The sequence below is a fragment of the Macrobrachium nipponense genome, chromosome 40 (genome assembly GCF_015104395.2).
Source record: "Macrobrachium nipponense isolate FS-2020 chromosome 40, ASM1510439v2, whole genome shotgun sequence".
NCBI lineage: Eukaryota > Metazoa > Arthropoda > Malacostraca > Decapoda > Palaemonidae > Macrobrachium > Macrobrachium nipponense.
Genome location: NC_061101.1, coordinates 51,006,901 through 51,023,842, shown reverse-complemented (window position 1 = coordinate 51,023,842; position 16,942 = coordinate 51,006,901). Strand labels below are relative to the sequence as shown.

At 38.1% G+C, this 16,942-nt stretch overlaps 2 protein-coding genes across 2 annotated transcripts; both read right to left on the bottom strand.

Annotated features, from left to right (window-relative positions):
- Nucleotides 1-63: 63 nt before the first annotated feature.
- Nucleotides 64-16,643, bottom strand: LOC135212242 (uncharacterized). The gene is made up of 10 exons (XM_064245684.1): nucleotides 16,217-16,643; nucleotides 15,828-16,058; nucleotides 15,091-15,711; nucleotides 14,291-14,908; nucleotides 13,927-14,148; nucleotides 13,260-13,508; nucleotides 12,501-13,133; nucleotides 1,277-1,501; nucleotides 755-1,102; nucleotides 64-246 (listed from the first exon to the last, which is right to left on the bottom strand). Exons 1-10 carry the CDS (start codon nucleotides 16,427-16,429, stop codon nucleotides 64-66), a joined length of 3,543 nt encoding a protein of 1,180 aa, XP_064101754.1. The 5' UTR covers nucleotides 16,430-16,643.
- On the bottom strand, nucleotides 8,931-10,168 carry LOC135212358 (uncharacterized). The gene is made up of 3 exons (XM_064245751.1): nucleotides 10,161-10,168; nucleotides 9,433-9,879; nucleotides 8,931-9,317 (listed from the first exon to the last, which is right to left on the bottom strand). The coding sequence occupies exons 1-3, from the start codon at nucleotides 10,161-10,163 to the stop codon at nucleotides 9,075-9,077; spliced, it is 693 nt and encodes a 230-aa protein (XP_064101821.1). The 5' UTR covers nucleotides 10,164-10,168; the 3' UTR covers nucleotides 8,931-9,074.
- Nucleotides 16,644-16,942: the final 299 nt, after the last annotated feature.

The following is a 16,942-nucleotide window of genomic DNA, read 5'->3' as shown; positions in this document are numbered from 1 at the left end:
CCATCATTTCTGTTTCCTGGATTAAAAACATTATTCAATTTCACAGTGATGACCTTTCAATAATTAAACCTTTTGACTCTGACCATCCGAAGAAGTGCTTTTGAAGCCAACTTCTTCCTGTGCAAACTCTTCAACCGTAACACCAGCCAACGTTCCATTCATTGTGTCCTTTGCAGTGGTCTCCCTCATCCACAAAGCCTTTTCTCCAGACTCTGATTCTCCTGCATTCAGTAAATGGAAGGGATCCTGAAACATAAAATGAAAAATTTTAATTATAGCCACAGTTGTTTAGCAACAGATATACTACCGTAGAATGTTCATGAGATCGGGATAAACGAATTATATGTCCTTTTATCCCCTTAGAATAATTTTTGTCGTTTCTCCATTTGTCAATAGAATATCAAAAGATCTTAATTAATCTCCTTCCGCAATTGTGAGGCTCTTTTATTGCAGATTCTTCTCAACTTACATTTTTCCCATGTTTCCTTTCATCCCTTCCGACTGACTAATTTTTGGAGAAGTCCTTGAGAAAGAGTGACCTATTCTGTGAACAGTTTTCCTGCTCATCGTTTGTGTATGTTCAGATGAGCGTTTTCATTGTCAAGTATTCATTTTGTTATGTAGTTAAACGATGGGAATAATTAGTTACAACATAAGGTTAATCTAATTATATGTTCCCCTATTAATTTTGCGCACAAGTGATTAGTAAAATGAATGTAATAGAATATATCAAATAGAGAGGGAAACACGTTACCTGTACTGATTCCGATTCGCTGGTCCTTGTACGCGAGGGAGAAGCAGTGCAACAGGTAGCTTGCCAGAAAGCATTTGTATCCCTTGAGAAGGACTCGGCTTCGTCGCAAATCTCGTCTTCTGCAGTTGTGGTCTTTTCTGTATTATCCTCTTCGCCATATGAAGAATTTACCTCCTCATCCTCCAGTGACAAAGTGAGTTCCTGACCAGTGAAATCTTCGCTGTTTGTGGATTCCTCCACATTAAGGACTGACTTTCCTCTAAGGATGTAGGATTTCCAGTCTTTCTGAGAACTCTCCTTAGAACAGGCTTCGTCAAGACTTGTTACCTGAACGGCATCCAGCGAGACCTGTTGGAGGCGAGTGGGGATATGCAGATGAGAATTAGAAGCCGATAATTAAGAGATGAAAATGTCTGTAAAATTGTTTCCTTTGATCAATACAAATATAATCATGTGAATGTGGCTAGATGTAGCTTTTGGGATATTACTAGAATATGAATGAACATATTTAGGCATAATGACCTTTTTAGTGAAGGTGACTGCAAGAATGCCATCCAAGGAAATCCCACAGAGGCCTGAGGTGACGTCGATGTCATCTGGTAAGTGGAAGGTCTTAGAAAAGACTCTGAGGTGGTCAAGTTCGCCTTCATTCAGGAATGAAGAACATCTGATGAGGACTCTATTTCCGCTGACCACTTTAACCTCCATCTCGGTCTCCTTCAGGTGTTTCCCAACATTCAAGATTATCTGAAAATAAGAAGGTATTTTATTTTACTAAATTTAATCGTGTTGAATAACTTTATGAAACAAGAACTGTTCACAGTAATGGTACTTTCATTAGCAAATTGATCTTGGAAAGGAAAAATAGTCATTGACAAAGATCGATCTTATAATACCCTTACCGTATATACGTTTTCATTCTCGAAGTAGTTGGTCTTCTCGTAATCATCTTGATCATCCAGAAGAGGAATAATTCTTTTTCCATCGACATCAACGCTAATGACAAATGAGTCTGCATGTTCAGACGAAGTCTCCATTTTCTGAACTTTGAAGTGATGACGAACACTTTCATAAAAAGCGTCTTCATCAAAGAGCCCCTTCTCTTGCACAGGTAAAGGTCTGCAGTTGTCGTTGGAAGAGATTCCATTTAATTCCTCGATTGCAGTAACAGATGCCTCTAATTCTTGTAGTTTCCCGGTTTCTTCAAAAGGCGTTGATGATGGTGATGTAACAACGTAGTAGTCTTGCTGTTCCTGTGTTACTCTATTTGTTGAAGATTCCAAGGCTTGAATTTCAAGAGATTGTTTTTGCTCTTTTCGCTCTAGAAAAGAGTTGTTTTGAAATTCGTGTGAATCTGCTTTTTCAGATGGAAGTTTTGTCATCTGTTGTTCCTGACTGACATAGTAAGCTCTATCCTTAGAATCGAAGAACTTTGCATCCTCTTCCACTCTGGGAGTGATAACCTCAGAAATGGACAGAACCTTTTGCTGCTCTGCCCCTTCTTTGACATTAACCATTTGTTCCTACAACAAAACATCAATGAGATGAGTTATTTCACTGCGAAATTAAATGGTGAAGAAAAATGTGCTGCAAACAGAATCATTATAGAAAGGAATTTGCATCATCGTTAAAACACAAACTAATTCTTACCTCTGAAATGCCATGAGAAGTAGCCACTGAAGCACAGCTGGCTATAGAAGCTGCAGAGGAATCTGAGGCCAATTCTTGTTCTATTTCATTTCTGTGGAGCACCTGCTGTTGTCCTTGATGTTCCTGAGACAGTTTGTTAACATCTCTAAACACTTTGTCTTCTTCCCCCTCATCAGAATGTTGATTCGCCACTGTGGTCTCAACCATTTCCTTATCATGAGTTACATAGGATTTGGTTTCAATAGAACCCTAAAAATGAGAAAATTGAAATATATTATTATATTATGAATTGTCAAATAGAAGTTTCTGAAAATAATTTGTTTTATTTACTTGTTTATTGTATATGCACAGTGCCAGAATGGAAAATGAAAGGAAGGCCACGGTCCTGCTAGATTTGTTTTGTATTGGGATATTTTCAAGAGTTGCTTGAAAAATAAACGAATGGAAACCTTCGATATAATTCACAATTGCAGACAACATAGAATTTGTAGAAACTTTTGACGCCGTTTGAGTTTTAAACAAAATACTGAATGACTCGAAACCAAAGTATGTGTTTACTCGTGAGAGGTAAGTATTTTAAAATTTACTGCAGTTTTCGGATTTAGTTAAGGCATCTGCCTTTGAGAGACTCACCTCTTTATTGACAGAGATCAAAAGAAATCCGTCGGAAGAGACAGATGCAGAGGCAGAATCAATGACAGCGTCCCGTGGGAGAAGGAAAGATTTCGTGAAGCCCTCTGACTGCTGAAGGGTTCCTCTATTTGTTTGGTATCTTCCCTCAATGCAAATTTCCCTTTCATTCTTCACGCAAACAGTCAGGCTCTGCCTCCTTAAGTTGCAGACGTCGACAACGAACTGAAAAGAAATGAATTGGTAGTGAGCTATTTACATGTTGAGGTTTGGCCCTTACTTCATTCACAGAGACTGTGATACAGTAATTGTAATCCATTGGTAAAAATGACTGAAAAGTAAAGAAAAAATATAGTTTCCTTATTACCTTATAACTGGAATCTTCCTCTTGAGAGAAAGAGAGAGTATTACAATCCATAACATTTTCTTCTTGGCATTTTCTGTAAAAACCCACTAAGTCTTCAGTTTCAGGAATCTCTCCATATCTAGACAAAATTTCTTCAAGGGCAGAGATGACTGATGCTTTTACAGAGACGAAATGAGAGTCCTCAAGAAACAGACTCTTGTTCATGATCTGCAACTCTTGTGAGATTTTCGAAGTCATTGGTTTTCCTTTTTTGTTGTCAAAAAGGAAACTTCTGGTCTCTTCTTCAGAGTCGCTGGACATTTTCTGAACAAGATCTACAGTGTGGAAATTGGCTGGTGTTTCCTTTTTGTCAGTGACTCCTTCACTGATTCCACATTCTGTGGCCATTGTCTCTGAATTCTTTGCTTCTGACAGGATTTCTTGTTCAGTGAACCCTGTGTTTCTTGATTGAGTGGACCTGATCATGCACTTGGTAGTTGGCAACATTTTGTTGCATTTGGTTTCACAGGACACGATGTTACCCTCTGAAGGCAATTGCAGTCCTTCACCCGTTTGAGCAAATGTGGAATTGTTTATTGTACCAGAGTTTTCTTCATTGTTGTTTTTGCAACTTAAAACCTGTAAAAGTAATGCAATACTATAGTTAGAGGTTTGAGGGTAAAAATTTCAGATTTAAAAGGAAGTAAATAACAGGAACCTAGGAAAATATATACATTGTGCATGTGTGTTTGCAGGTATTACAGAAAGTAGTATTTAAATACAGGATTAAAGAATAACTGAAATCAATAAAAAAAATAGCATACCTCATTTTTCAATCCAGTAAAATTAGTAATTGATTCTTCAGACCGGCTTAATGCCACGTTTCGGTTTGAAGATTCTAGGTTGTAAGAAGATTCTTTATCCTGGCAGAAATCATTGTTGTCGAGAGAACTGTGATGAAATATTGTGACTTCACTTTGTGCCTGGCTCCTGAGGCATCTGTCACCTGATTCTTCCATCCTGATTGGAATGATGGTTTCCTTCACCTGTCTCTCTTTCGCCAAAGAACGCTGTGAGAAACTGTCCTTAGGTTCAGAGAAACTGGAAGTTGAAGAAGAGTTATTTTTGAAGGATGCCATGCTGCTGTTGATGTAGATATTGTTCTTCTCTGTTAATAGTGAGCGATCTTCCTTTTTCTCTAGTGTTTGAAACTCTTCCTTCTCACATGTCACTAAAGGGTCTCTTCCTGGTGCCGATTCCAATGAGCCTCGATGGGAAGACACTGTCACGTTGCTTCCAGAAGAGTCTGCTGCTGACTGGCAATTTTGTATCTCGATGACTTTACTATTTCGACCACATTGTTCAACAGACTCTCCAATAATATTTGCTCGATTAACAGTATCATTTTGCATCAAAGATATTTCAGAATTTCTTGCATTTCGTGCCTGAAAATATTTGAGGGAATGATAAATATGTAAAAAAACTGATATTTGATTAAAGTTTGTATAATAATGCATGGAAATCTTTCTAAATTCAAGAGGTGGAACTAAACCACTAACCTTTGAAGGGATTGTAATGATGAGGATGCCATCACGAGATAGAACAGCAGACACAGCATCTGAAGTGGCGTTGTCAGGCAAAGAGAACTGATAAAGGAAGTTCCTTGGGGATCGATGGTAACTTCTAAGTCTGTTGCCTTCGTCTTTGTATCCCTCGACCATGACAGTCCTCTCACCAGTCACTCTCACTTTGAAGTCCTTCAGCTTCAACTCACTGATGTTCATCATGACCTGGAATGAAATGGGTTAGTGGGTCATTTTATTTCCACATAAGAGATGGTAATGAGAAAATACAAAAAAATTAATGTTTTCCGTTATATATAAAATGGTATAAGCTTTCTTTAATTAATTTCATCCCTGAAAAAGCAAAGAGTGAAAGCACATACCTCATAATCACCGTTTTCGTTGACACATGCAGCGAATTTGTTATCTCTTATTTTGCTGTGAGATGAAAGTTGTGCTTGTGGGCTGAGTCGCCTCCTGAGAACAGCTTCCTTCCCGAACCAGGACGTCGTCCATCTCTTCTGTGTCATCCCACTCAGCCAAGAACTTTGTCAATTCCTGATGGAATTGAGCTCTGGCATTTTCAAAGAAACCATCACTGAAGGTGGTTTTTGAAGGAGCGATGAAAAGTGGTGTGTTCCAATGTTCACTTGACTCCGTCCTGCATTCACCGTTGTGTGTCACTTTTGAAGTTAACTTTGAAGAAGATGATGCAGATGAAGCCATGGAGTAAGAGCTGATCTTCTGAACTGGAGCCATTTTGTTTTCTTAACTAGGTTTTGTCGCTATATCTCCCTTGTAAAGTTAAAATTTGTAGAGGAGTTAGTAACTTGGAATGTTGTATTTGAACTGTTTATAATTCTTAGTGATGCTTCGGCGCTCGTTGTCTGACTGATACTGACTGCACTGGCTGGTTCTTTCTTATATATACCGGAAAGAATTTTTGACCAGTGTGACGTGTGAGCTGCATTAGCCAACTACGTTTGCCCAACACTGGAGTTTAGTGCCAAGGAATGACACACGACTGACATCATTCAGTGGCGTTTTCTGCTCAGAAACTTAGAAATAGATTTCAGGTGAATAGGAACATCTTCCTTCTTTTGTTGCCATGTTTACTTTGTCGAAAGTGAAAATAACTTAAGTGACAATGGTAACTTTAATGAATACTTGACGAAATTAAACGTTTTTTTATGTCAAAATATGATATGGGTCTCGCAATACCTATGTATAATTTTTTTTATTTTACACTTTTTGTATATCTGTACGTATTTCTTATTCAATAAATGCCTTGCAATATTTCCATAAACTACTGTTTAAAGTGGAACATAACTGACTTATACTGAAAGTGATTAATCAGTTCAATAATAGTAAGGTAAGGAAACTGCGAAGATCTTTGGCCTAAAGTACTTTTGGCTCCTCCTCGAGTTCCTGACCAGAATGAGGTGTCCGGTGCATCACTTGGCTATTTTCCTCCCTGGGGCCACTGTGCCAGAGATCGAATATTTGGCGTTCCTTATGTCTGACTGCTTTACTTAGAAAAATGTAAATAAGATGAGTAATAATGAGTAATAATGAGAAATAATTTTTTTCTTACATTTGCAGCGATACAAAAAATGTTTGAGATTTAGTATCCAAATTGCATTGGTAGAATGTTTAGAGACCTTAGCAAACTATCGATTTATTGAGTATAGTCGGTTTGAAACTCCTTTCTCCGTGGAAATATAATTGAAAAGGAATAAATCATTTTTTGATTGCATGATGCAATAATAGGAAAAGCAAATGAAAAGTATCTGTGAAATGCGCCCTGTGGCATTGACTTCATCTGAAAAATTCTTATCTGTATATTTTCCATAATGGAACTTCTAAACACATGTGGCGGGTTAAGAAGTTCTCTGTAGTTTACATATTCGAGGTTTAAATGAGTTGATCTGGATGCGAATTGATGAAGATTCTCATCATCAGATTCAGTCAACGATGGTTCCCTTAAAACTTTCTGTTCATACAGACACACACACACACACAAACACATACACACACACACACACACACACACACACACACACACATATATATATATATATATATATATATATATATATATATATATATATATATATATATATATATATATATATATATATATATATATATATATATATATATATATATATATATATATATAGAATATAGTTGGACGACCGAAAGTAATGTAAGAAACCGAGCCTTTTGCTACAGTCCTTTATTTTCGCCAACTCCCAAAAAGATAATATACTGTTTAACCGAATATTCTCGTCCTGAAGAAGGCTAAATTCATACTAGATGCATCTCTTGATTTCTCTTTAGGTGTTTGGGGCAGAGTGTTCGTTTGTTCATTTCTTGAGGCTCAAGAAATAGAAGTAAAATGAGGATTTACATTATTTTTTATTATTATCCAGGATTTCTGCTCATCTCCAATGCACTTCATGTCAAGCCGAAGCAATCTCTTTGGGGTTATCTCAGGACGTCCTCAGTTTACCTGTCTGTCACTTTTCCCCCATTCGCATTTATCTTAACAGCTGCGCTAATATTCTCTGGATAAACGTTTTCCTACTTCTATGTGGGGTCGATGTTCCTGACAACTTTCCTCATCTGGCTCGGTGGAACACATCGTCCTCCGACAATTGTTGTCTCTCAGATCTTCTTTAACTATACCCATCCACCTTCGCTTCTTCAGTCTTCCTCTCTTTCTCTCTCTCTCTCCCAGCAGGCATCTCCATCTGCATCACGCTCCTCCCCACGTTATGTCTCCTCCTCTCTCATTCCATAGCCAAACCACTGCAGTCTTCTTTCCTGGGCCGCCTTTGATAGATCTGCGACTTTGGAAGACACTCTTCTCCTTTCATTCTTGATCATTTCCATTTTTGTAACTCCACACACATCCACCTAGGCATTTTCATGTCTACCGCATCCAATTTATTGCACTCTCTTTACCGGCCATGTTTCAGCTCCATATTATCAAAGATGGTCTCACTACTGGCTTATACATTTTTCTTTTGACCTTGAAGTTGATCAGACAAGACACTTAAGACCCTTTTCTTCTATTTTTCCATCCAGCTCGCGCTTGATATGTTACCCAAAATCTAACAACCACGCTTCTCTCTCTGTCGCAGCCTCTGCTTCTTCATGGCATCTCACAACTTGCACCATATTCTGCGAATTTTCGGCACTTTGCCTCAGAAACGGTTGACGCACAATAGTAAAGCAGTTGTTATCAATAAAATGCATCTTGATATAAAGACATACCAGGACAATGGCTCAAAATCCTTTGGACATACCTTTCAGTAATTGACTGAATTATAGCTACTAAGATTGCCATCGCAACATCTTGGTTATTGACGCCGTTATACAGGGAAAGGGGGGTGGGGAGGTAGGGAGGGAGGGAGGAGGGTGTGGACGCGTGAACAAAAGTTTGGCGTTACTCATAGCACTTTATTCAGACAGTAGTTTTACGTAGTCTCTCATACTGCCAAGTGTAATAAAGAATATACTTTTGTTTACATTTCTCTTAATATTGTGCTTAATATGGACTTATGCACAGTTCATTCGACATTTTCGTTAAATGACTAATGAACAGGAACAACAACCATTTAATTAAGTTATTTGGGTTTTCATCTGTTGCTAAAAATTCATTCTTTTTTACACTTCTTGTGTCTACTTTCTGTATGTTCTTTTAGGACATTACTGTTTCATGTTTTTTTGAGGTCTGCAATTTTTTTCGTTTTCCTTCTCCGTTTATTATTCCCTATCAATTATCTCAAATCTTGTAGTTATCAATCAACAGTTTTTCAAAATTCTTCATCAAAAATTTCTCAACAAAACTTTCAGTCTTATATTCATGAGAATAACTGCATTTTCTCTACTTTTGGGGAAAGATGAGTAATGTTCCTGAATAATTAAAGACTTTCAAATATCCATTTTGATGTAAATACTTCAAAATCAAAACCTAGAAAACGCATCCTCTTTTTATTTAGAAAAATACAAGCATAATAAAATAAGTAAATTTTAAATAAATATGAAATAAAAACGTGTTTAAGTCTTAACGTGAAATGTATCGAAAGTAAGAAAGGTCCCAGCGTGATACAGAGTTCCTCGTCTATTGCTGATCGTCATTTGTCTTTTGGAAAACGACGTAAAGTATTCCGTCCGAAGACATAGCAGCCGTTCCTTCGCTGAAGTCCACATTGGAGGGAAGAGAGAAGCATCGCCTGCAGGCCCTGAGTTGAGGTGAGGATTCCTCCTCCTCCTCCTTCAGGTGGCCCTCGATGACAAGGTCCTTCTCTTCGGTCACGTAAACTGTCGTCGATTCTTCAGTTACGTTTTCGACGTCCAGTAATATCTGTTAAGAGGAATGGGAAGATGATTACTGAATATTCAAAATGCTTTTTACGTAAATTTTTTCCATTTAAAAAAACAAAGGACTTTAGATCAAATCTGATCAGACATATTCTTACCTGACAGCTGATGTGGTCATCTTCAACATGGAAAGCCTGATTTTGCAAAGTAGGGTTCTGCTTGCACAAGCATTTGTAGGTCTTGATGTCACTTGCATGTCTGCATGTCTCTTGATCAGTGCAGTTCTTGATAACCTTTTTTATGGCCCTCTGGAAAAGGTGCTGAACCTCTTGAAAGAAAGAATCCTGGAAGAAATTTCCCTTTCTAGTGATTGGCAGAAGTTTGATGTTGGTGTTGCTCTGCTCTTTCAAGTTATAAACACCTGAGGAAGTTGTGGATCTTCCAAAAGATTCTCGTGTTGATGCTTCACGTTTCTCTGCACCTGAGATAAAACCTCCTTTCTGGAGAAATTTTCCTTTGTTTAGTGGAATTCCATTTAGAGAACACCAACTTTGTGTCTTAGCATCGTTCTGATTCCAGGACATTGTTTCATTGCTTTCCAAATTCTGTAAGAGAAGAGACAATTTCCTTGATTAGTGTAACTCATATGTTAACATCCACGTGAATAGCCAGCATTTGACTTGACCTAATAGGTTAGATGATGCATACTAATAGAAATATAATTCCAGCCTTCACTTTACGTCGTACATAAAATAAAATGCGAGAGAGAGAGAGAGAGAGAGAGAGAGAGAGAGAGAGAGAGAGAGAGAGAGAGAGAGAGAGAGAGAGAGAGAATTCATCATTTTCACAGTTTCTATATGTAAAATAACACAGTGATTTCACTTACCATTTTAGAGAATGAATGATGAAGAGAATGCCATCAGAAGAAATTCCACAAAAACACCTGAGTCCAAATCCGATGCCACAACAAGGCAGATCGAATGTCATAGAAAAGTATTCCACGTTCTCCGATTCACCCTCATTTGACTGAGGATATTGTATTAATATTTCCTTTCCTTCTACAACCTGAATGTAGAGCTGTGTGTTATTTGTGCAGCGACTGACATCCAAGATGGCCTGAAAAAGAATTTAAATTCTTTGAGTATATATGAAATGTAAGTAAAATAAGGCACATTTAACAGCAGACAGTGAAGGATAATTCTGTATTCTGAAAGGAATGCAATTTTATCGCTAAAGACTTACCATATAATGTTGTCCATCGTCGCCGAAAGTTGCTACTTTATTTTCTTCGGAATGTTTTGTGAAAAGAAGATTCTTGAAGTTAGTCTGTTCGTCCCCAACAGAGGAGAGACGTTCAGTTCCATTCACGAAGTAGGAACGAGCCCTTTCAAAGAAAGCATCCTTGTCAAAGATGTCCCTTTCTCTTCAACTTTCAGGATAAAGCCATTGCGAGTGATAGAGAACCTGTCGGTATCTTTTCCAAGAGTTTGTAACCTTGACTTTAATTCTTGAAGCACTGTAAGTGCAGGTGATGTGACCCCTTCCAGTGACGTGTTTATGTTCCTTTCTTGCTCCATCATTTCTGTTTCCTGATTAATAACATTATAATCTTCACAGCGATGACCATTCATATTAACCTTTTGACTTTGACCATCCGAAGAAGTGCTTTTGAAGCCAACTTCTTCCTGTGCAAACTCTTCAACCGTAACACCAGCCAACGTTCCATTCATTGTGTCCTTTGCAGTGGTCTCCCTCATCCACAAAGCCTTTTCTCCAGACTCTGATTCTCCTGCATTCAGTAACTGGAAGGGATCCTGAAACATAAAATGAAAAATTTTAATTATAGCCACAGTTGTTTAGCAACAGATATACTACTGTAGAATGTTCATGAGATCGGGATAAACGAATTATATGTCCTTTTATCCCCTTAGAATAATTTTTGTCATTTCTCCATTTGTCAATAGAATATCAAAAGATCTTAATTAATCTCCTTCCGCAATTGTGAGGCTCTTTTATTGCGGATTCTTCTCAACTAACATTTTTCCCATGTTTCCTTTCATCCCTTCCGACTGACTCATTTTTGGAGAAGTCCTTGAGAAAGAGTGACCTATTCTGTGAACAGTTTTCCTGCTCATCGTTTGTGTATGTTCAGATGAGTGTTTTCATCGTCAGGTATTCATTTTATAATGTAGTTAAACGATGGGAATAATTAGTTACAACATAAAGTTAATCTAATTATATGTTCCCCTATTAATTTTGCGCACAAGTGATTAGTAAAATGAATGTAATAGAATGTATCAAATAGAGAGGGAAACACGTTACCTGTACTGATTCGGATTCGCAAGTCCTTGTACGCGAGGGAGAAGTAGTGCAACAGGTAGCTTGCCAGAAAGCATTTCTATCTCTTGAGAAGGACTCGGCTTCGTCGCAAATCTCGTCTTCTGCAGTAGTGGTCTTCTCTGTATTATCCTCTTCGCCATATGAAGAATTTACCTCCTCATCCTCCAGTGACAAAGTGAGTTCCTGACCAGTGAAATGTTCGCTGTTTGTGGATTCCTCCACATTAAGGACTGACTTTCCTCTAAGGATGTAGGATTCCCAGTCTTTCTGAGAACTCTCATTAGAACAGGCTTCGTCATGATTTGTTACCTGAACGGCATCCAGCGAGACGACCTGTGGGAGGCGAGTAGGAAAATAGATACAAGAATTTAAAGCTGATAATTAAGAGATCAAAATGTCTGTAAAATTGTTTCCTTTAACCAGTACAAATATAATCATGCATATGTGACTAGCTGTAGTTTTCAGTGTATTACGAGAATATGAATGGACATATTTTAGAATAGTGACCTTTTTAGTGAAGGTGACTGCAAGAATGCCATCCAAGGAAACCCCACAGAGGCCTGAGGTGACGTCGATGTCATCTGGTAAGTGGAAGGTCTTGGAAAAGACTCTGAGGTGGTCAAGTTCGCCTTCATTCAGGAATGAAGAACATCTGATGAGGACTCTATTTCCGCTGACCACTTTAACCTCCATCTCTGTCTCCTTCAGGTGTTTCCCAACATTCAAGATTATCTGAAAATAAGAAGGATTTGTATTTTACTAAATTTAATCATATTGAATAACTTCATGAAACAAAAATTATTCACTGTTATGGACTTTCATTAGCAAATGGATCGTAGAGAGAAAAAATGATCATCGAAAAAGATCGATCTTATAATACCCTTACCGTATATTCGTTGTCATTCTCGAAGTAGTTAGTCTTCTCGTAATCTTCTTGATCATCCAGAAGAGGAATAATTATTTTCCCATCGACATCACCACTAATGAAAGATGAGTCTGCATGTTCAGACGAAGTCTCCATTTTCTGAACTTTGAAGTGATGACGAACACTTTCATAAAAAGCATCTTCATCAAAGAGCCCCTTCTCTTGCACAGGTAAAGGTCTACAGTTGTCGTTGGAAGAGATTCCATTTAATTCCTCGATTGCAGTAACAGATGCCTCTAATTCTTGTAGTTTCCCAGTTTCTTCAAAAGGCGTTGATGATGGTGATGCAACAAGGTAGTAATCTTGGTGTTCTTGTGTTACTTCTTCCGTTACTCTATTTGTTGAAGTTTCCAAGGCTTGAATTTCAAGAGATTGTTTTTGTTCCTTTCGCTCAAGAAAAGAGTTGTTTTGAAATTCGTCTGAATCTGCTTTTTCAGATGGAAGTCTCATCATCTGTTGTTCCTGACTGATATAGTAAGCTCTATCCTTAGAATCGAAGAACTTTGCATCCTCCTCCACTTTGGGAGTGATAACCTCAGAAATGGACAGAACCTCTTGCTGCTCTGCCCCTTCTTTGACATTAACGATTTGTTCCTACAACAAAACATCAATGAGATGAGTTACTTCACTGCGAAATTAAATAGGGAAGAAAATGTTCTACAAAATGAATCATTATAGAAAGCAATTTGCATCATCGGTCAAATACAAACTAATTTTTACCTCTGAAATGCCATGAGAAGCAGCCACTGAAGCACAGCTGGCTATAGAAGCTGAAGAGGAATCCGAGGCCAATTCTTGTTCTCTTTCATTTCTGTGGAGCACCTGCTGTTGTCCTTGATGTTCCTGAGACAGTTTGTTAACATCTCTAAACACTTTGGCTTCCTCCTCCTCATCAGAATGTTGATTCGCCACTATGGTCTCAAGCATTCCCTTAACATGCGTTACATCGGATTTGGCTTCAATAGAACCCTAAAAATGAGAAAATTGAAATATATTATTATATTATGAATTGTGAGGTTGATGACTCGAAAAATCTTTATTTGTTTATTATATATACATGCTATATGCACAGTGCCTGAATGAAAAATATAAGGAAGGAAACGGTCGTGCTAGTTTCGTTTCATATTGGGATGTTTTGGGGATGTTTTGAAGAGGCCTGGTACATAAGATTTCTTGAAAAATAAATGAATGGGAACCTCCGATGAAATTTACAGTTGCAAACAACAAAAAATTTTGTATTACCTGTTGATGACGTTTGAGTTAAAGGAAACATTGAAGGACTTGAAACCAAAGATTATGTCTAGTCAAGAAAGGTCTTGTTATTAGATATACTGTAGATTTTGGATTTAGTAAAGACTCTAAAAGCATATGCCTTAGTGAGACTCACCTCTTTGTTGACAGAGATCAAAAGAAATCCGTCGGAAGAGACAGATGCAGAGGCAGAACCAATGACAGCATCCCTTGGGAGAAGGAAAGATTTCGTGAAGTCCTGTGAGTGGTGAAGGGTTCCTCTCTTTGGTTGGTGTCTTCCCTCAATGCAAATTTCCCTTTCGTTCTTCACGCAAACAGTCAGGCTCTGCATCTTTAAGTTGCAGACGTCGACAACAAACTGAAAAGAAAGGATTTGGTAGTGAGTTATTTATATGATGAGGTTTGGCCCTTACTTCATTGTCAGAGACTGTGATACAGTAACGGTAATCCTCTGGTACAAGTGACTGAAAAGTAAAGAAAAAAAATAGTTTCCTTATTACCTTATAACTGGAATCTTCCTCCTGTGAGAAAGAGAGAGTATTACAGTCCATAACATTTTCTTCTTGGCATTTTCTGTAAAAACCCACTACGTCTGCAGTTTCAGGAATGTTGCCATATCCAGACAAAATTTCTTTAAGGGCAGAGATGACTGATGCTTTTACAGAGATGAAATGAGAGTCCTCAAGGAATAGACTCTTGTTCATGATCTGCAACTCTTGTGTGATTCCCAAAGTCATTGGTTTTCCTCTTTTGTTGTCGCAAAGTAAACTTCTACTTTCTTCTTGAGAGTCGCTGGACATTTTTTGAACAAGATGTACAGCACGGAAATTGGCCGCTGTTTCCTTTTCATCAGTGACTCCTTCACTGTTTCCACATTCTCTGGCAATTATCTCTGAATTCTTTGCGTCTGACAAGATTTCTTGATCATTGAACTTTGTGTTTCTTGATTGAGTGGACCTGGACATGCACTTGTTTGTTGTCACCATTTCGTTGCCTTTGGGGTCACGGGACACGATGTTACCCTCGGAAGGCATTTGTAGTCCTTCACTCCTTTGGGCAACTGTGGAATGTTCTGGTGTACCAGAGCTTTCTTCATTGTCGTTTGTGCATCTTAAAACCTGTAAAAGTAATGCAATACTATAGTTAGAGGTTTGAGGGCAAAACCTTCAGATTTAAAAGCTAGGAAATGACAAGAATCTAGAAAAATATAATCATTGTGCATATGTGTATGCAGGTATTTCTTAAATTTCGTTTTAAATGCATGATTAAAGAAAACCTGAAATCATAAAAAATAGCATACCTTATTCTGCAATTCAGTAGAATTAGTAACTGATTCTTCAGACTGGCTTAATGCCATGTTGGCGTTTGAAGATTTGAGGTGGTAAAGAGTATCTTTATCAAGGCAGGAATCATTGTTGTGGAGAGAACTCTGATGAAATATTGTGACTTCACTTTGTGCCTGGCTCCTGAGGCATCTGTCACCTGATTCTTCCATCCTGATTGGAATGATGGTCTCCTTCACCCGTCTCTCTTTTGCCAAAGAATTCTGTGAGAAACTGTCCTTAGATTCAGTGAAACTGGAAGTTGAAGAAGAGTTATTTTTGAAGGATTCCATGCAGCTCTCGGTGTAGATATCGTTTTTCTCTGTTAATCTTGAGCCATCTTCCTTTTTCTTTAGTGTTTGAAACGCTTCCTTCTCACATCTCACTAAAGGGTCTCTTCCTGGAGCCGATTCCAATGAGCCTCGATGGGAAGACAATATCAAGTTGCTTCCAGAAGAGTCTGCTGCTGACTGGCAATTTTGTATCTCAATGACTTTACTTTTTCTACCACATTTTTCACCAGACTCTCCGATAATATTTGCTCGATTAACAATATCATTTTCCATCAAAGATATTTCAGAATTTCTTGCATTTCGTGCCTGAAAATATTTGAGGGAATGATAAATATGTAAAAAAAAACTGATATCTGATTAAAGTTTGTAAAATAATGCATGTAAATCTTTCTAAATTCAAGAGTTGGAACTAAACCACTAACCTTTGAGGGGATTGTAATGATGAGGATGCCATCACGAGACAAAACAGCAGACACAGCATCTGAAGTGGCGTTGTCAGGCAAAGAGAACTGATAACGGAAGTTCCTTGGGGATCGATGGCAACTTCTAATACTGTTGCCTTCCTCCTTGTAACCCTCGACCATGACAGTCCTCTCACCAGTCACTCTCACTTTGAAGTCCTTCAGCTTCAACTCACTGATGTTCATCATGACCTGGAATGAAATGTGTTAGTTGGTCATTTTACTTCCACATAAGAGATGGTAATGAGAAAATACTAAAAATGAATGTTTTGCATTATAGATAAAATGGTATAAGCTTTCTTTAATTATTTGCATCCCTGATAAAGCAAAGAGTGAAAGCATGTACATACCTCATAATCACCGTTTTCGTTGACACATGCAGCGAATTTGTTATCTCTTATTTTGCTGTGAGACGAAAGTTGCGCTTCTGGGCTGATTTGCCTACTGAGAATAGCTTCCTTCCCAAACCAGGAGTCGTCCATCTCTTCTGTGTCATCCCACTCAGCCAAGAAGTTTGTCAATTCCTGATGGAATCGAGCTCTGGCATTTTCAAAGAAAGTCATCACTGAAGCTGAAGGTGGTTCCAGAAGGAGCGATGAAAAGTGGTGTGTCCCAATGTTCACTTGACTCCGTCCTGCAGTCACCGTGGTGTGTCACTTTTGAACTAAACGTTGAAGAAGATGATGCAGATGCAGCCATGGAGTAAGAGTTGATCTTCTGAACTGGAGCCATTTTGTTTACTTAACTGAATTTTGTAGCTATATCTCCCACGAAAAGTTAAATCTTTTTAGTGGCGTTAATAACTTGGAATGTCGTATTTGAATGGTTAATAATCTTAGCGATGTTTGTCGTTAGCTGTCTGATCAATACTGACTGCACTGCCTGGTTCCTTCTTGATATATACCCTAAAGAATTCTTGGCCACTGTGACGTGTCTAATGCATCACTCAGCTACGTTTGCCAAAAGCTCGTATTCACTGCCAAGGAATAACTTACGAATGACTTCATTCAGAGTTGCGTTTTCTACTCAGAACCCAGAAATAGATTTCAGGTCAGTAGAATGCCTCCTGTTGCTAT

Excerpts from the sequence above, each read along its gene's own strand:
- LOC135212358 (XM_064245751.1), bottom strand. Across the intron at positions 9,318-9,432 it reads ATGACCACATCAGCTGTCAG|ATATTACTGGACGTCGAAAA; the intron begins GTAAGAATATGT and ends TCCTCTTAACAG.
- LOC135212242 (XM_064245684.1), bottom strand. The coding sequence starts at position 16,429 with ATGACTTTCTTTGAAAATGCCAGAGCTCGATTCCATCAGGAATTGACA. Across the intron at positions 1,103-1,276 it reads CAGTCACCTTCACTAAAAAG|GTCTCGCTGGATGCCGTTCA; the intron begins GTCATTATGCCT and ends CGCCTCCAACAG. Across the intron at positions 247-754 it reads GCGAATCGGAATCAGTACAG|GATCCCTTCCATTTACTGAA; the intron begins GTAACGTGTTTC and ends TTTATGTTTCAG.